Source organism: Ambystoma mexicanum, chromosome 10, assembly GCF_040938575.1.
Source record: "Ambystoma mexicanum isolate Mex_15411 chromosome 10, UKY_AmexF1_1, whole genome shotgun sequence".
In the NCBI taxonomy this organism is placed as follows: Eukaryota; Metazoa; Chordata; class Amphibia; order Caudata; family Ambystomatidae; genus Ambystoma; species Ambystoma mexicanum.
In genome coordinates this window covers 845,342,173-845,366,592 of record NC_090932.1, presented here as the reverse complement: position 1 = coordinate 845,366,592, position 24,420 = coordinate 845,342,173, and the positions used below count along the sequence as shown (strand labels likewise).

The following is a 24,420-nucleotide window of genomic DNA, read 5'->3' as shown; positions in this document are numbered from 1 at the left end:
CTAGAAAAGTGTATGAGGAAGAAATGCAAGTTGATGTGAGAAATCTTCTTGAACCGGATATAAATCCGCGTGGGTACAATCAAGATAGAATAGAGTTATTAGGATATCTTGAAGCTAATTTTTGAAATTAAAAGGGTGATGTGCCAAAGGAAAAGTCTACATCACGAAAAAAGTGTTGACACTACTAGGATGGCGGGATCAGAAAAACTTAAGGGTGAGACTAGATCACAACAAGGAGGATCAGGTGATGCAGGTGAACACATCAATGGGAGATACATACAAATATGTGTTCAGGAAAGGTGTAGGGGAAGAAAAAGGGATGCAACATCAGATTGTACTTAAAAAGGGGTGTGTGCCCGTTAGTGCACAATTAAGACCTGTATCTTTGGCATTAAAAGAGAATGTGACGAGAGAATTGCAGAAGTTGTTGAGCATGGGGATCATCGAAAGGGATAGCAGGCGTGGAATGGATGTCTCCATTAGCGATTGCAAAAAAAACCTTCCGGTGATTTGCGCCTATGTGTGGACTTGCGGGAATTGAACAGGTGTGTTCTCATAAATAGACATCCTTTGCCTAATATGGGCGAAATGCTAGCTATGGTGGGTCAAGCAAAAGTTTTATCAGAGCTTGATATGGCGTCAACCTATCATCAGATAGAGCTAGAGGAGGACTGTAGAAAATTAACGGCCTTCATCACGCACAAAGGCGTCTTCCAATTTCGGAGAATTCCTTTTGGTCTTGTCTCTGCCTCCTCTCTTTCAGCGTATAATGGATAAACTGTTCCACAAAATCAAAGGTGTATTCTGTTTCCTGGATGACATTTTGATGTCTGGCGATAATGTAAGTATGCATGATGAGAGGACAAGGTACTGGAAATTGTAGGAGCAAGAGGCATAAGTTCAAGATAGGAGAAGTGTGTTTTTCAGGGTCGATAAGGTAGAATATTTAGGCCATGAATTTTCGGCCCAAGGGATAAGACCCAAAAGTGCCACGGTGAATGCGATTAAAGATGTGGTCGAACCAAAGTCAAAAGGAGAATTATGTTCCTTTTTGGGAATGCTGGAGTTTTACCAGAAATGTATAAAGAATTACTCTGAACAGTTGTGGGAATTGGGAAACCGCTTAGAAAGGGTGAAGAGTTTATCTGGAGTTAAAAGTGTAGTCAAGAATTTAAGAATATTAAGGAAGAAATTGACTTAGCTACGCCATTAAAGACATTTGACACACGAAAAAGGTGCATCATCAAAGTTGATGCCACTGAAACAGGTCTAGGTGCTGTTTTGTCACAGGTAAATTTTAAAGGAGAGGAGGAAATCATTGTGCATGCATCCAGAGCACTGAGAGGTGCTGAGCTGAGATATTCTGTATTGGAAAAGGAGGCTTTGGGTTGTTTTTGGGCAGTTGAAAAATGTAAGAATTTCCAGTGGGGAACTGCTTTTGTAATCAGAACGGATCACACACCTTTAAAGTCCATTTTTGAATATAAAGGTTTAGATAAGGTATCTAGAAGGGTTGCAGGACGGGTTGCACGCTTACAATGCCATAGTTTTGAAATGTGTGTGGTGACTGGAAAAGATAATGTGTTGGCAGAATTTTTGCTTTGATTAACCAGAAGAGAGGAGGAAACCCAACAGGATGATGCAATCGAATTAGTTTTTGCAACATGTGACAGTATTATAGCTAAGGAGGATTGGGTGAGAGCAGTAGATAATGACGTTGTGTTATCCAATATAAAGTTATACATTGAAAGTGGATGGCCCAGCAAAGGGTGTGTGACTCGAGGAGAAAGGCCATTTTGGAAAGTTCACGAAGAACTAACTTTGGAGAATGGAGTTGTGTTTCGATGGAGATGAGTGGTTGTGCCCGAAAACATTAGGTCACACATGATTGATATTGCACATAAAGGACATGTGGGAGTTAAGTGTTGCGATGTGACTACTGGTGGCTGGGTTTTGATAGAGATGTGGAAGGAAGGTTACAGGATTGTACAGGATGTTTGAAAAGCTGTAAAGGAGTCATGGCGAAGGAGCAACCCATGATGGTTAATGATATTCCGCGGAAAGTGTGGGACGAGGTGGCATTGGATATTCTTGGCCCGGTCGAGATGGAATTCGGGCAAGGAAGGTACTTACTTGTTTTGGTGGATGTGTTTTTTCAGGTGGTGTGAGTGTAAGGTGGTTTAGGATATCAATGGTGGGAGTATTGTCATGTTTTTGTGGGAGAAGTTTTGTACTCTGTGGCATGCTGTAATGGCACTATGATGTAGCAACAGAATGTATATAGATGTCCTGTAGAATGTTTAGGCTTTTTTTTGGTTGTTATACAGTTAATGGTGTCCCAGCTTGGAGGAGGAAGGTGCTGGGCGTTTGTATATGTTCAGCACGAAATAAATCTTCAGTTCAATCCCTCACTGCAGTGTGCGTTCTTTCAATACCAAATGGCAGAATGGAGGCTGATATGATATGGCATTTATAACGCGCCTATACACAAGTGTTTCAAGTCGCGACGAGGCAAGGGAGGGGAACAGAGGGAAGACAGAGACAACAATCTTACTAGGCAAGGTGACATTGAGATTGCGCAAGTGCAGGGGAGGGGAAAGAGGAGGGGGAAGTGCAGTACATAGGATAGACAGTAATAAATAAAAACAATAAATAAAAACAATAAATAAGAAGTGCGGCCTGCTGGTGGCAGGTGCAAAGGTAAGTGCAGTCATCAGGTGTCAAGTGTTGGTAGGGGGCTGTAGGGATACAGAAACAGCCCCAGAGAGCAAGGGTTGCCAGGGGGGCAGTGCAGGTGTGCAACTGGTGGGGAGGGACCTGGGTCCAGGAACAGAGGGTAGCCAGGTGACCAGTGCAGTTTCATTTTCAGCCAGGAGTTCAGCAGGGGAGAGGAGGATAGAAAGCAGAAGCAAAGTGGAAGGTCTTGAGGTGCTTCTGGAACCAGAGATGGTTCTCCTCAATTTTCAAAGAGGCAGGGAGGCTGTTTCAGATGGAGGCCCCAGCTGAAGAAAGAGATCTACCACCAACTCGTTGCTTGAAGAAGCGACTGGCCCTGAGAGAGTTGGAGGTGGATGAGCGAAGAGCTCGAGTAGATATTTAGGAAGAGAGAGTTGAAGGTAATGAGGCCCCAAGACCCACAAGGCCTTGTGGACAATGCAGAGGGTTTTGAAGTTAATCCTCGCAGCCACTGGGAGCCAGTGCAGAAATGTCAGTCCTGGAGGAATAAGATCCCTGGGCTTGAGGCCAAGGACAAGTCTCGCAGTCCTGTTTTGGATGAGTTGCAGAGGGCGGAGAGTGACAGGAAAGGAGGGAGCGGGTGTGCCGATGAGGAGAATCTCCGTCTTACTGGCATTAAGGCAGAGATCATTAACGGCACACTGATAGCAGACAGACAGTCAGTCAGAGATGAGAGAAGGAGAAGAGGCTGCTGAAGGGAGCCTGAAGATGAGCTGAGTCTCATCAGCATAGCACTGAAGGTTGGGGCAGAGAGCGGCAATGCAGTGGGCAAGAAGTGCCAGGTATTGGTTGAACAGCCAGGGAGAGAGGTTAGACACCTGGAAAACGCCACAGGTAGAGATTGAGATGGAGAGGAAGGACCCAAGTTGGACCTCGGAGGGTTGATCGGAGAGGAAAGAGGTCAGCCAAGCCAGGGCCTAATCAGTGATACCCAGATTATCACAGAGACAGTTGAGCAGGATGGCATGGTTGACCATGTCAAAGGCAGAAGAGAGAACAAGTAAGATGAGGACACAGGGGGTGTTGGAATCAAGGTTGGAGAGCAGGTCCTCGCGGATGTTCAGGAGAGCAGTTTCCTTGTTTCTGGCAGCTCTGAAGCCAGACCGATGGTCATGGAGACAACCAAAAAGATTCAGTGTGAAGATTAAGCTGGGAGATAACCAGCTTTTCCAGGAGTTTGCCCAGGAAAGGAGTGATGGGGATTGCGTGATAGTTAGCCGGGCAGGACGGGTCAGCCGAGGGTTTCTTAAGAAGAGGGTGCACAAGGGAGTGCTTTGGGAGGAAGTGAAGACTCCAGTGGCAAAGAAGGGGTTGCAGAAGTCAGCCAGAGCAGGAGCCAGGGTGTCAATTTGGTCCTTGATGGTTTTGGAGGAACCGGGGTGAACCTGTTTTGACAAGACTTTCATAGATCGGACTTGTCTAGAAACCTTGTCTGTGGAGAACAGGAGAAAGGCAGAGAAGGAGGGAGAGGAGGTGGCTGAAGAATGGCAAGAGGAAGAGCAGGGAGTAGAGGGAGGAGGGGGAGAGGAAGAGAGGGAGGACAGGGTGTCCTGAGTTTTAGAGATGAAATGAGAAACCAGAGCCATGCAGAGGGCCTGGGAGAGGACAGGAGAGGTAGAGACTGCAGCAGAATTGGCCAGTTGCTTGCAGATGCCAGGAGTGCTTTGATGCAAGAAGGAGAATTCAATTAAAATGCATAAACTGTTAATGAATGCATTTAAAATTGTTTCAGTCTATCTAAATAGCGTATGGTGCGGAGATTGCTGAAAGATTCCAGAGCTGAAATGTATTTACTACAGTAAACGCACGTCCTAAGAGGGACCGAAATAATTTTCAGAAATTGTTCTTTTGTTGACTTTGAAATGTTCTCTCAATGCTCCTCAGTTTGAAAAGTGCTCCGTTTCTCCTCAGGAAAAATGTAAAGCAGAGGGGTTTGAAGTTAGAAATGCTAGAGCTTGTGGGTCTTATTATATCCTTACTCTCTTTAGAGAAGATTATAATTTCTAAAATAAACCTGTGTCAGATTGTTTTGCCAAAATTGTTAATTTCTTAATCAGGCTTGGCCAAAAAGGCTTTATTCTGTAACATCAGTTATCAGGCAACATTAACTTTTTCATCAAGATGGTAGAAGTAGCAGATGGCTGCACAACCCATTTGGCTATTGTTGTCACAGAATTCCCCCTTTCTCACCTGGGAGCGATCCTTGTAGGATTTCTTGGGTGGTGTCTTCTTACGTACGGACCTGGTCTTGTATAAACCCGCACGAGCCCCTTCTGGCTCCAGCGTGTGTTCAGAGCTCCAGGATTCAGACACTCTGGGATCCAGGAACCAAGAGGGTAAGCACACAGTACACGAGTCCGGGAAACAAGGAGGAAGGAAGAGGGTAATGGGAATGAATTAGGAGGTCCAGGAACAAGGACAACAGTGTAGCAAACTACGGAGCACACATCTAGTCGCTGCTTGCAGTAGCATTGAGACGCGCAGGCCCGCGGGGGCACGGCCTATTTGTAAATACGCTACGTCTGACGTAAGGACAAGGAAGATGTTGCACGTTAGAGGGCCATGTTGGGAGTATCAAGGAGTAGAAGCCCCGTTGTGGCAAGGACCATGAGGTCCAAAAGGGGCTTGTTCTGCGGATCATGACAGCATGCCCCGTCCGAAGACTTGTTCCACCGGGTTTGCCCGGGTGTATGAGATGGTATCTTCTGAGCAATCGAGGGGTATTCAGGTTAGAAGCTGGTTCCCAGGTTCTTTCACTTGGAGGATATCCTTTCCATTCAACCAGGTATTGAAGTTGACCCCGTTTATACCTGGAATCGCATATTCGGGACACTTCATATTCCACTTGGTCGTTCACCACCACCGGAGGGGGTCTGCAAGATTACCGGGAAGATCGTATGTAGGGTTTTAATAAATAAGTGTGAAAAACTGGGTGAATCTTCTTCCAGGAGTCGGGTAGCATGAGTCTGTATGAGACAGGATTTATGATTTCCTTGATGGGAAATGGACCATAGTACCGGGGGGCCAGTTTGTTTGGCCGTAAGTGTCGGGGTAGTAGCTTCGAGGACAAACAGACTTGATCACCAACTGCATATGAAGGCCCTGGTCTTCTTTTAGAATCAGCATTTTGTTAAGTTCATATTCTGGCCTTCTCTAAGTGTTCCTTGGCTTCCTTGTGTACATTGATGAGTGTTTCCATCCAGGAGTCAACGGTAGGAACAGGTGTGGGATGTGGAAGAACAGAGGGTAACACTGATGGATGGAATCCTTGACTGCAATAAAAGGGGCTGCTGTTGATTGCCGAATGATCGGAATTGTTGTACGCAAACTCAGCCACGGGTATTAGGAGCGACCAGTCGTCCTGAACCTTAGTGGCGAAACAGCAAAGGTATTGTTCCAGGATCTGGTTTACACGTTCCGTAGCTCCATTGGTTTGTGGATGATAACCTGATGAGAGAGCGCGTTGGATTCCCAGAATGCGACAGAGATGGTTCCAGAATTGTGAGACATATTGAGGTCCTTGGTCTGATATGATCTTCGAAGGAAGTCCATGTAGGCGGAAAATGTGTTCCAGGAAGATTCCAGCTAGCTCTGATGAGGACGGTAGTTTATGCAGGGGTGTAAAGTGAGCCATGTGAGTGAACAGGTCAATGGTAATCATGATAGTCGTGTATCCCCTGGAAGGTGGCAATTCCACAATGAGGTCTGTAGCGATGAATTCCCACGGTCTTGTTGGTAGAGTAGGTTGTAGTAGGAGACCTGCTGGTCTCTTGTTATCGTGTTTGTTCTGACTACAAATAGAACAGGCTTGGATGTACAGTTGCATGTCTGTCTTCATTCTAGGCCACCAAAATTGTCTTTGTATAAAACGGAGGGTGTTGGTGATGCCACGATGTCCAGAATGAAGGGTACCGTGGCAGAGGTTGATTATCCTTTGTTGTAATTTCTGAGTAGCGATTACTAGAGCATTATCCTTGAACAAGTATCCTTCCTTGATTCTTAGATTCCATTGATTCTTCCTTGAAATAGCCTTCCAGAGTTCAGAGTATTGGGTTTGTATCCGAATTTCTTTGAGGAGACTGACTGCTTGGGCTACACAAATCAGGTGGGGAAACATCGTGGGATAGGTCCGGGCTTCAATTGTTTCGTAGTCAGGACATCGGGATAAGGCATCAGCAATTATGTTCTGTGATCCAGGGACATGGTGGATGTGGAACTGGTACTGGGCAAAGAAGAAGGCCCAACGGGCCTGATGACTGTTCCTACACTCCAAGGATTGTAGAACTTGAAGATTCCGATGGTCCGTGCTGACCTGCACTGGATGTCTCGCTCCCAGGAGTAGGTGTCGCCATTCGGTGAAGGCTTGATGGATGGCTCACAGTTCCTTTTCCAGGACAGAGTAATGTGTCTCACTGAGAGTCAGAGTTCTTGAAAGATAAGCAATGGGGTGTTCCATCTTGTCCTCGAACTCTTGCTTCAGCACTGCTCCTATGGCGTAGTTAGAGGCATCCGTCTCCACTATGAATGGTCGATTTATGTCGAGTTGTGCTAGGATGGGGGCTTGAGTAAACTCTATCTTTAAACGTTGGAATGCCTTGTCTTGAGGTGTAGACCAGAGAAAGGGAGTGTCTTACTTCAAGAGTGCAATGATCGGCTGAACAATCTCAGAAAAGGTGGGTATGAACTTCCGGTAGAAATTGGCTAGCCCCAGGAAGGATTGAACTTGTTTCACAGAAGTGGGAGCCGGCCAGGATAATATGGCTTTTACCTTTGAATGTTTGAATGATGCATACCAATTCCTTCTGGACTAAGGACAAATCCTAGGTAATGAACAGAGGTCACATTAAACAGGCATTTCTCAGGTTTGGCTAGGAGTCTATGTTCACGTAGTCATTGTAAGACAGCCTTAACATGTTCTTCATGCCTTAGAATGTCCTTGGAATAGATCAGGATATTGTCCAGGTAGACGAGGACGAAGATGAACAGCATATCGGAGAGCACCCTATCCATGAAACGTTGAAAGACGGCAGGGGCATTAGCAAGTCCAAAAGGCATTACCAGATATTCGAAGTGTCCAAAGGGTGTTCGAAAGGCTGTTTTCCATTCGTCTCCTTCCCTTATACGGATCAGATGATAGGCACCCCTGAGATCCAGTTTCGTGAAGATTACAGCTCCTCTCAACGCTTCCAGGATATCCGAGATCAAGGGTAAAGGGTAGCGGTCCTTGAGGGTGCATTGATCTAATCCACGATAATAGAGGCAAGGTCTAAGTTCCTTGGTGTCCTTCTTGGGAACAAAAAACAGTGAGGCTCCACCTGGGGATTTCGATGGTCTTATGGTGCCATTTTCAAGGTTGGTATCCAAGTATTCTCGTAGGGCTCTCTTTTCAGGTTCGGATAGGATAACATCCTCCCAAAGAGACTCACTGCTGAGGGTTCTGTGTCTATGGCGCAGTCTTCAGGTCTGTGAGGGGGTAGAGCCTGGACTATGGCAGTTGAGAACACAACAGCGTAACTCTGATAGGCCTTTGGAACCGATACGACATTGGAAACCATGAGTGGAACTTGCTGATCTATTGATGGTTCTTTGGAAGGTGTCACGGATGATTCCAGGAATAGACAGTGAGACATACAAAACTCAGATCCAAGAAATAAGGATCCTGCTGCCTAGATGATATAAGGATTATGCTTCTGTAACCAGGGCATACCCAGGACCATGGGATAATGAGCAGACTTAATGATGTCACATCTGATCAGCTCTTGGTGATGGTTTATTGAAAGTTGGATCTCTTTAGTCTGCAGGCTTATAGGCCCTGAAGTGAGGGGTCTTCCATCGATCGCTTCCACCGGTTGCATGGTACTTCGTGTCTTGTATGAAATGTGGTGACACGTAACCCAATCTTGATCAATGAATACTCCCATAGCTCCGCAGTCAACCAAGGCCAAAATGGAGTAGGTCTTATTCTTGGATGGCGATAGAAGGGCCTGTACAATCACTAGGCTGTTTTGTCCAGGAGAGTTCAAGGATGGACTAGACATGGAGCAAACATCTCTTTCCCGAAGCCTTGCTCCATCTAGGATCGGGAGCTGGCGTTTCCCGAACGCTGAGGAGGGGCTAGAGGGTATTCTCTAACCAGGTGTTTATCCGAGGCACAGTACATGCATAGCCCCGTATGAATCCTTCTCATCCTTTCTTGCGGGGATATGGGTCCACGGAAAGCTCCTATCTGCATAGGTTCTGATTCAGTAGTTGACCCTGGATTTGTGTCAGTCTTGGAGGTAATCTCGAAGGATGCCTTTGGGCGGGTTACTTTGGATTTCCTTTTTTCTGCCTTTCTTTCCTGGATACAAAAATCTATTTGCATGGCAAGGTCCAAAAGGGCCTGTAACGAGCTTGGGCGAGCCACTCTGGCCAATTCATCTTTGATCTCCTCATTCAGTCCCCTTCTGAAAAGTGTAAAACTTGCTTCAGGAGACCAGTCAGCTTTCTTGGTCAATTGCTTGAATCGGGTTACATACGTAAGCATATCCTGGGATCCTTGATGAAAGTCTAGCAGGCGCTCCTGGGCACTATAGACCTGCTCAGGGCGGTCAAACATGTTTTTAAGGGCTTGTATGAAACCGTCGTAGTCATCCAGGAGCGCATCACCAGAATTGACTAAGGGCCTAGCATTTCCGGAAAGGTGTGAAATTATGAAGCCAACCTTAGCCCTAGGGTTGAAAAGTAGTAGGGCTTAAAAGTAAAGTGATCCAAACAAGAATCAAGGAATCCACGAAGAGTTTTTGCTGACCCATCGTATTTGTCAACAATGCCCCCCAGTAATACGCTTTCCTTTGTGGCAGAATCACGGGATAGAACTAATTGTTTGAGAGCAGCGTTTTCCGCCTTTAAATTTTGTACCTCGGTCGTTAATTCTTGCATGCCACGCATGAGATCCTGAACAGCCGCTTCCATGTCGGCTTCGACTTCGGTCGTTTGTCGTCTCAAACTGTCACGGAATTCCCCCTTTCTCACCTGGGAGCGATCCTTGTAGGATCCTTGGGCGGTGTCTTCTTACGCACGGACCTGGTCTTGTATAAGCCTGCGCGAGCCTCTTCTGGCTCCAGCGTTTGTTCAGAGCTCCAGGATTCAGACACTCCGGGATCCAGGAACCAAGAGGGTAAGCACACAGCACACGAGTCCAGGAAACAAGGAGGTAGGAAGAGGGTAATGGGAATGAATTAGGAGGTCCAGGAACAAGGACAACAGTGTAGCGAACTACGGAGCACACGTTTAGTCGCTGCTTACAGTAGCATTGAGACGCGCGGGCCCACGGGGGTGCTTCCTATTTGTAACTACGCTACGTCTGACGTAAGGACAAGGAAGATGTTGCACGTTTGACAGCCATGTTGGGAGTATCAAGGAGTGCAAGCCCCGTTGTGACAAGGACCATGAGGTCCAAAAGGGGCGTGTTCTGCAGATCATGACAATTGTGCTGTTAGACAGAGAGATAGCATTTGACCTGGTGAACTGGGAGTTTTCACGAGCTGCTTCAGAGAAATTTGGTTTCACCTCCCAGTCTCCAAGTCAATTCAGCTTTATTATTTAGGGGCACAGCCAGATTTCCTGTTAAATGATCAAATGTATGGCAGGCGAACTGTTGAAAGATGGACCGATCTTGGGTATCTGCTTGCACCATTACTTTTCACTGTTTTTATGAACCCACTGGAAGCTTTTCTATGTCTAGATGCTGCAATTTGTGGATTTCTTTCAGATTCTGATTCTAAAATTAGGCTACATGCAGATGACATATTGATATTTTTACACCTGAAAAGCAAATTCTGGTGGACTTGATTTTAGACTATTGAGGCCTTTTCTGTGTTAGCCGGCTATAATATGAATATAGCACAATCTGAGAATTTACTGAGTTATGCATCCAAACCCACCCTTTTGGATTGATTGTTAGATAGCTTCTTAGCCCACCCAAAACAATATTTAGGAGCCAGCTACAAAATGTTATGAGCTCAATTTTGCACTCCTTTTAGTAAGCATTAGGAGGGAAATTGAGAGGTTACATAGGGCCCTCTTACTATTCCTAGCCAGATTAGTATGATCAAAATGAAGGCTTCATAGCACTGCCCATTTTTGGTCCAAGCTATTGTGGAAAATATATTGTGATGGCATTTTATAATAAATAGACTTCCTATTTAATTACCTTAATTAGAAACTGCGCCATAGCAGCTGTGTTAGCCGTAGTAAATGTATACAATCTTTGATAAAGGATGAGTTTGAAAATTATTATTCCTCAGTCACTGATGGCTATCTGTAAAGATTGATTAATCTCAAGAGTTGGGGTATTTTTAAGAATTATTTGGTTAGCATGATGATACAACTTGGCAAGTAGGGAATTTCTATCCAGTTATCAAATGTCCAGTATTTGATGTAAAGTGAGAAATAGGCTGAGAGTACCCACATTCTTGATGAAAATCCTAACTTGCCTAAAACATTTACTCTGGCTTCTCCTTATTTTGTATCCATTGGAAGTTTCATCACAGAGGATGTATATAAGGGAGCGCAAATTTTAATTTTCACAGAAATCATTGGCTCATATCAAAATCATGAGAGTCTTCCCTTTTTTTTTTTTTAAAGATATCTTGTACTGCAACGTTTCTTAGAGAACAATAAAGATTTGGTTCAATCTTTAATTGCTCTCTCAGCTTAAATCTCCACCATGGGAATCTGGAGTAGTGTTTCTCAGTTATAAAATTCTTTCACAGAAAGAAGGTGTAGACAATGGTAAAATCCAAGGTGTCAGGTTTACCCACACTGCAGGGTCGGAGCAGCATAAAAGACTGGGAAACATGTCACCGTAAAACTCATTCAGTTTCATAGGTGCTAGTTTGAGGAGGATCCAGTGTATCAGCACATGCCACCTCTTCTATACCATGGAAGGAATTACTGAAATTTTACAACATGTCAGGCCAACTTGCTTGCACTTGAATTAATCTATTAAGAAGCCTGGGAGCATATTTTCTTGATATGTTCAATACTTTCTGGTTTCTGGAAAATAATCTGTTCTAAATGGAGTGCCATTTTAACCACTGAGGTGGATCTACAAGGATCTCTGGCATTGTTAGGAAGTGCCAAATGTTTAGATGAACAGGTAGCTATATTGATAGGATTGTTAATTGCGAGCATTCCAATAGGTCCCAGGTGGAAAGGGGCAGAGTGTCTGCATATTCGAGAAAGGGAAAATAAGATGAAACGGGTCTGGATAGAATTTATTTATCATATTAGAAACCTTAGAAAGGATACACTTTTTTAAATATCGGGGATTTGTATATACATAGTTTGTACATGATGTAGTGTATATTTTACTTCTTTAAACATTCAAATATGCAGTGGATTTTAAGGTATGTTGTATTATTTCTGAAATAAATAAATGCAAATATATTGCTAGCTGTTTTAGAAGAATGTGCACATTAAAACATGTAAGGTTAAATTAAAGTGCGGGAAAGGAGAAGCAGATGTTCTAGAACTGTATTAACTTAGGCTTTGTCATTCAAGTTGAACCATAAATATTCCTGATAGCACAAAAAGGATTGGACAGTTAACATTTTACTATGTTCATTCCATCTGTTGTGTCTAGTACCAAGTTCTCAATCTTAGTGTTGCCTTCCTATGCCAGCAGTATTGTTACCCCTTTGCTGGTGGACTAAGGGCCTGACCCAAAGATGTCTCCTAACTATAACACTTGCATCTTGCTTAAAATCTCTGTTTTACTCCAGTGGGTTTCTGCTGTATTAACCTATCTATTTCTCTATTCTTCATACTTTCTGTCCCTGTAGCCCTATTGTTGTACTTTGCAACAGATACAAAATTCATAATAGGAACTTGAGATATTTCCTTGTGTTTAATTATGCCATCCTTCCGGATGCTAACAGACATGCAGTCACCTTCCTTTAGCTGGTGTGGTATGTTTAATTTATCTTGAAGACAACTCTCCCCATTTTTGTACACTTTTTTCAGAAATATATGTCACCCATTCCTCCTTCTTTCCTGTAATTGCCTTCCTTTTTACCTCTGTTCCAAATTTCTTGCTAAACATTCTTTCTTTCTTTTCACCCTCTCTCTTCCTCTCCACTTTCTTTGGTTGCCTGCTTGATAGTCTCTTGAAGGTTACAAAGATGGAAATTTACTCTTCCCAATTCACTTAATATTTTCCCAGTTCTTAGTTCATCTTTTGCCGCATTCAAGGGATCCAGATGTGCCTTCTGAATCACTCTTTCATATTCGATTGAATTAGTGCTCTTCATCGAGGGAAATTTGAGCAGATTAATAATAATCGTTCTTTTGGGGAAATGAATGCATTGCACAAACTGGCCTTGTGATGCCAATGGTCACAGATTTGATCTTTGCATCCTATGTTCAAGTCTGTCCCTTGTCTAAATGCAATATTTATTCAGAAGGGTCAGGTCCTTTTTTGGGGTGGGAAGGGATCCTTGAACACTAGATTCTGTTGTCTTCTCTTCCCGTGTCATTGTCCTCAATTCGTAAACCTCAAATTTCTTTCTTAATTTGGGTAAGCCTTCCTTGTATTCATTCAATCAGACATCTGGAATTATTGTTTGTATTTATTTGTCATCAGGAATTTCCTTCATGAGATGCTTAAATATTGGGTACCCATTTTAAAAAAAAAGTGGCTGAAGACAAAGGCAAGGATGGGCTGTCAGAATGGTATTGCTTATGGTAGAATATCTATTTACTGTCAGCCGCAGGTCATTTTCACCTCCAAAGCAGAAAGTTCCAAATGAGAACCTATTTAGTAATTCATTAGAAATCATGATTCTGTGGATTTCTTACATTGATCATCTTTTGCAGATTGCTGTTGCATTTACAAGTAAAGAGATCGTTTTTTACGATCTGAATTCCAAGCAGGAGTTTGTGTGTCTGTACAAACTGCAGGGTTTGGATGCTACCCCAATATGCGTGCACTACTGGAGCAACCCTGAGGATGGAAATGAAGGTGTTCTCACATTTGGGGATGTCGCTGGACAGGTAAAAGTCCTACTTCATTGAACATTGTCAGCTTGCACGCAACCATCGATTCAATGGCAAGATCTCAAAGGATTGGGGTGGCCTACCGTACTGCTTAGCGGTGTATTCACTGTTTTTTTAAAGTATGGGTATCCCGTCGGCCACCTTAAGTTTCTCTCATGCTTAGCTGTTTTACATGATTACTGGTGGTCTCTATTTCCAGTCTGGTTTAATCATTGTACTTTTATACTGTATATTGATTTGCGTTTTCTTTTATGAGCAGTTAGCACCCTTGGAATGTTCAGGGGCCAATCACGCTGTGTGGAGTGCAGACATTATTTTCTTGAACAAGCCTGCACACCCTCAATTTGCTTGCCATCACTTCCGCGCCACCACTCTATTACGCCAAGGTCGTTTCCCTCAATCCGTTTTACTCTTCTTCACAACCGCGGGTGCCTGTGCCTGCTGCAAGACTCCCCATCATCCACCAGCTGGCATCCCCTTCGCCTCCCTCGTGCCCGTGTACACTTCTCACATCTGGAGGCACCGTGGCCCGTCCATCTCACATCTCTTCCAGTGCCACAGGACACGGGGACAAATGCTCCACTCTCACTCGCTGACAGCCCATTTTCTTGTTTCTTTCCAAACGTTTACTTGAACATATTTAACAGCTTTAAAGGGTGCGAATGGCATTAATGGCCTCAGAGCTAGGCTTTATCGTGCAATAACGGCCTGATGCCCTTCAGTAATGCTCTCAGCTTACACTGCGCCATTACATCAGGACAGCGGGCCCTTACCACACGGAATAGCCCTTGCCTGACTCAGTTATGGCCGAATTCTCTCACTTCCAAAGAGAAGCCTTGTTAAAAGCCTGCTGCCAACAAACCGAACAGCTCTGTGACCTTCAAAAGGTCAGTGTTGTAGCTATGCCTGATATAAGTGAAGGCAATTGGTGTTTGGAATCTATTTGAAGGATACTTTATAGTCCTTCTACGTAATGTCTTAATATTCATTCTGGCAGCTGCAAGTACTCTAAATGAATTAATCAATTAATAAATAAGTAAATATAAATAATTGCATAGAGTAAATCATTTAGGCTTATTCTTTACTTGAATGGATCCTTTATTTTATTAATCATGTTTTCCATCATAGGTTCAAGCTATTATTTTTACGACAGCACTAATCTCCCTCTTTGAAAAACCTGCTAATTCAACTTCTGACCAAGAAACTACAATGAACATTAACTGGCATGAGCTGGTCTCTGGACATCACAAATGCTGCTATGTTTTAAGGCATAATCTTCATGAAAATAGCTGGGTTCGGCAAGGTAAGACATTTGTTAAAGTTGTAAATACAATGGCAAGGATTATGCTTTAAATATCATGCTTCTTTACAATAGTGAACACCCATGGAGTGATGCTCCCTCAATAGGTGGCTTAGGGGCACCGCCCTTTCACTTTTAAAGCTGCTTGTCATCCTCACAGCCCTAGAATACTACGACTACATTTTCATTAATACACAAGTGTCTTTCTGATAATTTCTCCTAAATTCAACTTAAGTTCCAGGGTGCGATGTTTGCATATTTGATGATTCTCCCTGCAGTTTAATGCTAAGCGCAGAGACTCATGTCCCTGTGCATGTGTAGTATACATCAAAACATAGCCTGGCCACCTGCACCCAAATTTCCCCTTAAAATCTCCAAACTTGGTTAATTAGCATAAAAAAGTTCAAATATCCAGTTGGTTCATGAAATCGCTTCTCGTTTTTAATGTTCATGAACAGCCAACACTTGTTTCGACCCTTTCTAGGTCTTCCTCAGGGAAGATCCTATTCATATATCCAAATAGCAATTCAAACACCTTCACAAGGTGTTCTTAAGTTACTAACTCCCTGTATCCTTGCTATATGACACGTGGAACGCTGCTATCCCACCAGGGAACTAGGATTAACTATCCTAGTATATATGATATGCTTTCAACATTTCGGTAACTGAGGGTAATTAACCCCAACATTGTAGTTAAGCGCCATTGTGAAGTCTGGATAAGCATTAGAGCCAGTTTGTAAGGATACAGGGAGTGAGTAGCTTTACAACACCTTTGTGAAGGTGTTAAAATTGCTATTTGGATACATGAATAGGATCTGCCCTGAGGAAGACCTGGAAAATGTAGAAGGACGTGTTGGCTGTTTATGAACATTAAATATGAGAAGTAATTTCATGAACCAACTGGATATTTGAACTTTGTAATGCTAATTAACCAGGTTTTGTGATTTTGAGAGGGAATTTGGGCACAGGTGGGCAGGCTACGTTTTGATTTATACTATTCTTTATGACCCTGGGCTGAGGTCGCAAGCCTACTGGACCCTGCTGGTACATTCCCAACATTTTACTAATGGTGCACCTGTAGGATTCTTTACATACATTTAAGCATCTTGGTATTTATATCAACCCGATACTAGCCCCAACTAGTTGCCTGTCCCTGTGCATGTGGCACAAGCTGAAGGCACAAAGAAGTGCATTCCCACCACAGACACATGTGTATCACTTTGCCGGGTATTTGGGAGCCCATTACCCTACCCTGGGTGCCTAATACCGCATGCAGGTCTAGTAAAGGAGCAGCATCACCACACCCCTTTCCTGCCTCACAGTTTAGGAGTAATACCAGCTCATTGAAATAGAACTACAGACAGGGAAGGGGCAATGCAGTGACCCTTTTGAGGTCCAGCGCTCTGGGCCACCTTGGATCCCTGCCTCTGGTTTGCCTGTGATGGGGAACATGGATAGAAAGGGATAGACCTCTGCAAATGTGAGTATTTTGTCAAGAATGATTTGGGTTTGAGGGGTTGGGGCACATGAGGATTTTCCAGAATGGCAAGGTGCAATTCTAAGGGCAATGTTCATGGCATGAGGCAAATATATGTGGTTATGTGAGCTGTGTGCAGCCATTTGATGGGCTATGTAAGTGGCAATGGGTCATTTTGTGGGCAGTGTGAGTGGCATAGGACGGTCCTTAGGGTCCGGTTCAGTGTCAGAGCCAATACGGAGTACTTATTGATAATATCAGTGGCATTGGGCTAGTTTGAGGCACTATCAGTAACATAGGGCAGGTCTGATGGCCATTGTGAGTGATATGGGGCTGTTCTGGTGGTAAGGTGCACAAATGAGGGGGAAGTCAAGTGTGTTCCGCGCTTGGGTAAAAATGTTGTTCATTTTTTATGATTTCTATCCTTCTATATTCTATGAACAATGGCGCCTGTGTGGGATGTATTAGCCCACTTTTGCCCTGCTACGCTGCATCACGATGTTATGATGGGATCAGAAACCGCAAAATGGCCGCAAAACCTTTGTGCGTGCCAAAACCCCTGAAAATTGCGCTTTTCAATGTACAAAAAGATGGCTGCCCAATCTGCCACGCCTATTGTCAGTGGTGGAACAGAGCTCTCACTCCTGAAATGTGTCATTGGACTCCAAAATGGAGTACAGAAGGAAAAAGCAGTGCTCTGCTACATGAAACCCTAAATATGGCTTGAAATCATGTTTTCTGTGCTGCTGAAACTTCTGAATGCCGGTACAGAACACCTTTCAAACACTCAAAATTCTTGCTGGGTGCTACAATTCACTTAGTTTAAGAAATCATTGTGAACTTAAAAGGTCCTGGAAAGCTGAGAGCATAAAAAGATTTCCACAGCAAAAAGCGGCCTGTCTGTGGATCTGTCAAAAATCTCTGTGCAGCAGAGGGCTGCTGTGATGACAGCTGTCAGTGGCCTGCCTGATTAAACTTTAACATGTATAAACTGAAATCAAACGTTTGCAATCTAAGAGGCATTTTACTGATAGTAACCCATATTGTAATTGTTTTGATCCCATGGTTTAAAATCTTGAATGAGAATTCTAGCTGTGATTTGATACAACAAGTTTGTTTTGTGCTAAAGAAAAGGCAACAGAGTCAACAATTAAATTAAACCTGGCTGAAGCTGCCAAACTGGAATAGCAGGTTTTTCTCACAGAAGGAAGGTCTTTCGCCCCAGCAGGAAATCACACAGAGGCGTTAATTACAGGGTAGGAAAGAACCTGGTCTACAGAGGCAAAAGGAACAATGGCCAGCTGCAACTCTGGAAATTCGAAGTGTGAAGACAGTCGTAAATGGCCTCTGCAAGGAACAAAAATGGGGGGTGGCTCCTGGGCTTCCAGGGAGAGACCAAGGGGTGGAGCCAAACAACCATTTGTTGCTTAAGAAGGACAAAGAACACATTTTAAAAAGACTGATAACTTACCATGTAAAATTGTGAAAAATATAAAAATAACAGAATTGTTAATGTCATTTCTGGCTGCATGGGTGAAGAGGTGCCAGAACTGCGTGACGTGTTCTGGTCAGCAATGGCAAGAAATGTGATTTTACGCAAAATGTATTACCGATAGTAGTGTCAAACTTCAAACACTTATTCCTATGTTAAACATGCACACTTGCAGAAATGTGCTTCGAAATGGGACATTATGTTCCTAGTGAAAAGGGCAACATTCTGTGAAAAGCAGAGACAAGATCCCACAGCTACGGGGTTTGGAGGAATAGCTTCTATGTAAAATATGTAATCTGTGTATGTGATTGTTACAGAGGTTGCACATGTGGAAATATGTATTTTGCCAAAAGTAGATTTTGTGTTCCAGGGGCTAGGGATGGATATTCAGCCTCATAAAATCACACCATAAAGATGACACTCTGTTTCTCTTCTCCTATCAAGGCAGAGAGCAGACTCTGACCCAATCACTTTTCAAAGGGGAAAGCTTAGGCTAAACCAGCCCACACTCCCCCTTTATTATGGCATTTGATAGCATAAATAGAGACAGCTCACCACACATAAAGACAGACAGATTCACTCACTATCCTGATGCTGGCGGAGCACCCTGCTGCTGAACTCTACATTTTCCTTTCTCCAGACTCCAGAAACTTGGCAAAGCAAAAGGTCTATGGCATAGCTGAACCATTCTCAGCTAGGCCTCAAATTCCAGAACAGAACCCCACAAGAAAAAGGCAAAGCATCATAATACAGCCGGGCTGTGCTGTTACTGCTTGCCTGCTGAAATAACTATCCTCAGAACCAAGAAGGGCAGATCCAGTCCAGTCCTGTGCCGTGCTGTGACCAGAGTGCATTGCAGATCCAGTCCAGTCCTGTGCCGTGCCGTGACCAGAGTGCCTTGCTGATGCTGCCCAGTCCGATGTGCCCAGCTGTCTGTCCTAAACCAGATCCAATCCCCTGACCAGAACTGACGGTCCCATTTAAAAACTTATTCAGTGAGTATAAATAGGAAGAATTGTGTCACTAGCATACGTACTTTGCATAGTCTAATCCCTATCATAGACTCATCTTATCTTGTATTCAGTACTTGTATTGTTAGGAGTATCTTTGCATTGTCGAACCCTCTTTTCCAACCCATCCTATCTTCTCTCCATAACCAGTATTGTTAAAACTATCTCTGCGCTGATCTTTTCTCATCTGAAGGAGGTGAGTTTCCTTGGCAGGCAGTCACCCTGATCAAGTGACTGTGTTCCTGTGTGGTATTCGTTTTGTTCATAGTCATCCTCTAGTTTAAGAAAACCCATTTGTCATTTTAAAAGCGCATTCCTGTTTTTCCTTCTCACGCCTATCTCAGAAAACGACCTCTACTAAAACGTCTATATCTCCCTCAGTATCTATCAATCGCACCTAAAACCGCATTCCAAATCCATGCTATTCTCCCGTTATAGCGAATATCGCGTAGTGAAAAGTTTGCCGCAAATTTTGTTTTGGGGACATTTTTACATTTGTGAAACAGCTTTTTTTTTTTTTAAATTCAAAGTTTATTGAGTTTATACAAGTTGAACATTCACTTACATTGCGATGAAGAAATTTCAGTGTATAAGTAGAAAGAGCACAAGAGAGAAGTATCATCAACATAAATCCTGTACAGTATTTCCTGAAAAGTGAACAGTATAGTGAACAAGAACAACAACGCCCAGTCGCACCCCTCCCCCTCCCCCCTCCCCCCCCTTCTCTAATATCTCCAAATAAATGGTTGGGAAACCTCCTTGCACAGCGAGACAACACCAGAGAACTTCGAATATGAGTATGATGACCGACCATTACACATAACGCAACTCAGAGAGCCGCCACAACAAAAATCTTCATTTGTTACTATTATTGGCACAAATCACAACAATGTATTGCACACTTTGTCTTTACGGGGCATGCTTGGCTCTAAACTCAGACCAGGCACTTTCAACATTAGTACGATCTCCGCGTAACGTAGCGGTCAGGCAGTCCATTCTGTAGAGATTCTGTGCCACCCCAAGCCATTCGGTTTTACTAGGGAGCTTGGGCCGCTTCCAAACCATGGTGAGGCAAGCTCGCGCAGCCATCAGGAGGCCCTGTACCATCCTAGGCGCTTTCACAACGTCGTCTCCTGTTTCGATCAGACCGAAGAGGACAAACATTGGTTGCTTCACCCTCTCTTCATCATCCAGGTCCCTGATCCAGCTAAGAACCTCCGACCAGTAAGTCTGGACCATGGTACACCCCCACCACATATGCCAGTAGCCAGCCCGCTCCCCACAACCCCTCCAACAGTATGGACTAACACCTTGGTACATTTTGGCGAGCCTGATCGGGTCATACTGCCATCTATACAAAAGTTTTATAGCATGCAATTTGTATTGGCAGGATATTGAGGACTTCGCAGTGCGTCTGCAGATGTGTAGCCACAGCTTTTCGGAGATCTGTCTGCCCATATCCGCCTCCCATCTGCCCTTGAGCACCAAAGAAGGGGAGATGTCAGTCTCGATCATGGCCGAATACATAGCACTGATCAGACCACTGGAGCCTGTACATCGATCAAGGATCGCCTCAAAAGGGGTAAGGTCCCTCTGCAGCTGGTCTTTCCATACAGGCCTTGTCATCACCCCTTTGAGTCTCAGATAGAGGAAGACCGAGAGTGCTCCTATGCCAAGCGCTTCCTGGAGCTCTTGTATAGTTACGAAGGTTCCCCCACGCCATAATTGGCCTGCTCTTTCCAGCCCCGCCTGGTACCATGTTTCGTAGCTTCCCGGTTCCGGTATGGCGTCACGGATCCCTGGAGACCAAAGGTGACCCAGGGGGGATGGCCACGTCGTGACTCCAACCATTTTCTTGCCTGGTCTCCAAATAGCCCATAATGTACCTAGGATAGGGTGAGATCTAACACTTTCACGTAACTGGGATCTGGGGACCCATAACCATTCAGGCACAATAAAGGGACGAAGGTGGTAATTATCTAAGGCTATCCACTGGGGTTCCGAGCGTTGCCTAAAGTGTGGGACAAGGACTCTAAGTTGCGCCGCCCTGTAGTATGTTTCCATGTCCGGGAGGCCTACTCCCGCGTTGTCTTTGCGGAGCTGGAGTAAGGGTCTTGGGATTCTGGGTCTTTGGCCCTGCCACAAGAAGGACAAAAACATTTTTCGCACATCTACGAAATATTCCGGGGGCAACCTAACGGGGAGCATCTGGAACAAATATAATATCTTGGGGAGAAAGACCATCTTTATGGCATTTAAACGACCCATCCAGGAGATTGTGAGTTTAGACCACCGTTGGCTATCTTTCTGTAAGGCAAGTAGCAGTGGGGGGAAGTTAGCACCATATAGGGAATCGAAGTCACGGGTAACATTAACGCCCAAGTAACGGAGGGTAGTGAGGCTGACTTGGACTCCCAACGGGGCAAAGCGTGCGATCTCAGAATCTCTACTCTTATCAATCGGGAGGAGGACTGATTTCTCCGTATTGATTTTTAGGCCGGCCAGCGCGCCGTATTCCTCAATTATTTCAAGCGCAGCTGGGATTGAGGCCAAGGGGTCGGTCAAATGAAGCAAGATGTCATCCGCATATAGCCCCAGTTTGTACTCTCTTTCTCCCACCGTGATGCCCTTGACTCTACCGTCATTTCTTAGTTTCTGCGCCAGCGGTTCAAGGGACATGACGAACAATATCGCCGACAGTGGACAGCCTTGTCTCGTACCTCTTTCAAGGGGGAACCAACGTGAGTATCCCCCATTCACCGCCACCGATGTCGTAGGGGAGGCATACAATGCTCTAATGGCACGGCAGAGTCTGGATCCCAACCCATATGAGACCAATACTCTTTCTAGAAAGTCCCAGGACACCCTATCAAAAGCTTTCTCAGCATCAAGTGATAAGAGCAATGGGTCCCCCTCCATTCCCTGTGCCTCGTATAATAAGTGGAGTGTTTTTCGCATGGTATCTGCGCCCTGCCTGCCTAGAACAAAGCCAACCTGGTCAGAGTGCACCAGTCTAGGGAGATATGTTTCGAGCCGAGCCGCGATGACCCTAGCATACACCTTGGCGTCGATGTTAAGAAGTGAGATGGGCCGATAAGAGCTACAGTGTTTAGGGTCTCGGCCTTCCTTGGGAATTACAGCCAATAGGGCCCGAGAAAAGGACGGAGGGGCCTGCCCAGTGTCAAGAATGTGATTAAACAAGGATGCTAGGAAGGGTGCAAGGAGGGTGGAGAATGCTTTATAGAAACCCGGTGTAAATCCATCTTCCCCCGGGGCCTTCCCTATTTTCAGCCTCTTGATGGCACTTTCCACCTCTTCCCCAGTGACCGGAGCGTCTAGAGATTCGGCCTCCGCGCCCGTGAGGGCGGGGAGACACGCCCCCACAAGATATGCATCCACGCTCCCCACAGGGGGAGGGGGGTCACACATATATAGGTCCTCATAGAAGTAGGCAAATGCCTCCTGTATGTCCTTCGGGGATGTGACCGTTGTATCTATCAGGGTGCCATCATTCCTCTCAATTTGGTCGACCCATCTCTCTGCTCTCTGCGCACGGAGGCGGGCCGCCAAGAGAGCATCTGCCTTGTCCCCCTTCTCATAGTATTTCTGTTTAAGGTATTGCAAAGTCTGGGCCGTTTTGCCAGCAATAAGAATCCTCAATTCTTCTCTAAGTTGCTTAGTTTCAGCTAAGTACTTTGGTCTATCAGCCGGGGTGGTCTGCGCCAGATTCTGTGCCACAGCAAGCTTCTCCCTGATGCCCCTTTCTAATATTGTACGTTCCCTTTTCTTTCGGGCCCCCTCCCCTATAAGGATACCCCTCCAAGTAGCCTTGGCTGCTTCCCATACAGCTACCTTCCCTACTTCCCCAGTATCATTAGTCGGAAAGAATTGCTCAATCTCTATCTCAAAGGTCTCTCTAAAGACCGGGTCGGCCCAGAGGGAGTCATTACACCTCCATTTTGTGTTGCGCGGCGACAGCTCACCCCAGGATATGTCAACTGTGACCATGTCGTGGTCTGACCAAGCGGAGGGGTATATAGTGGCAGCTTGCAGTACACGTAGAAGATCGTTAGAGAGAAAGATATAATCGATGCGTGTGAGTGTGTCGTGGGGGAGGGAGTGAAAGGTAAAGCCTTTTTCCGACGGGTGTAGATGTCGCCAGCTGTCTACAAGGCCATAAAGATCAAGGGTAGACTTAATTTCAGCCTCAGTTCGAGTGTTGGGAGGGTCTAAAGCATCAGCCCTGGTCTGTCTGTCAATAGAGCTATCCATCCATATGTTAAAGTCTCCGCCCAGGACCGTGTATCCCTTAGCCATATTGAAGACTTTTTCAGAGATTCTATGGAGAAAGCGATTTTGCCCTTGATTGGGTGCATAGAGTGTGGCCAGAGTAATCGTCGTGCCCCTTATATTGCCCACAACCGTGATCGCCCTCCCCTCATTGTCCGTCCATATGTCAAGGGTTGTCATTCGGAGGCATTTACGAACCAGAATTCCCACCCCTGCCTTTTTGAGTATACCCGAGCTCCAGTAGGTGAGCCCGATATCACGTGATGGGATGGCTTTCTCCTCTCCCTTCCGATATCTCGTTTCTTGAAGGAACAAGATGTCTACATTCGACCTTCTAAATTCCCTGGCCACCATCGACCGTTTTGTGGGAGAGTTCAAGCCTTTGACGTTGAGTGTGCAAATGCGTAATGTGTCCCTACGGGGTGTGAGTGCCATCTTGAGTGTAATTGTTGATCGTGGGCGGCCATTCCCTCTGTGCCACGGCACATTTCCTGTCGGCCATCGCTATGCATGGGTCGTCGTGATGGGATTGGTTCCCAGAGAATCCCATGGAGACCGACGACCAACTCGTCTGGAGCATATCGTGGGCCTCGGTGTGCGCAAGGTGTGTCTGCGTGTACGTCGTGTCAAAATCAGTGTGAGAAGTGTGTTCCCCAACCACCCCCTCCCCCACCCCCCTCCCCGTCCCCAACACATTCGGCGCCCGATTCGCCCAGGTTGACATCACCCAGCCGAACTCGGACCACCCGTGAAGACCGCAAAACAGGCGGTCCTATCATAATAGGATAATATATATCAGTGAGCCCCCAACTTTTGTGTGCACTTAACGATAACAATAATTCAGTAACAGAGACATTTACCCTCCCCCAGGAGCTAGCGGAGCAGAGATATTATGCCTTATCACATTTCTAACATCTGCGAGACATCGAGCTAACAATACCTCACACTTGGAGGAGGCGACCTTTCACAGTCAGTCACATATAGGGAGGTCGACTCGCACATGAGAGTTCGTAACCTCCGTGGTGGAGTAATTTTCCCAGTTTACCTCTAACCAAATAGTATGTCAAAGTACCTC

At 45.0% G+C, this 24,420-nt stretch overlaps 1 protein-coding gene across 1 annotated transcript in view; it reads left to right on the top strand.

The window, feature by feature from the left end:
• The window catches only part of WDR49 (WD repeat domain 49), a 723,235-nt gene that overhangs the window by 113,522 nt on the left and 585,293 nt on the right, over positions 1–24,420 (top strand). The window contains exons 4-5 of the mRNA XM_069618491.1: positions 13,597–13,773; positions 14,905–15,079. Coding sequence (XP_069474592.1) covers positions 13,597–13,773; positions 14,905–15,079 — 352 coding nt within the window. The remainder of the gene's footprint in view (positions 1–13,596; positions 13,774–14,904; positions 15,080–24,420) is intronic.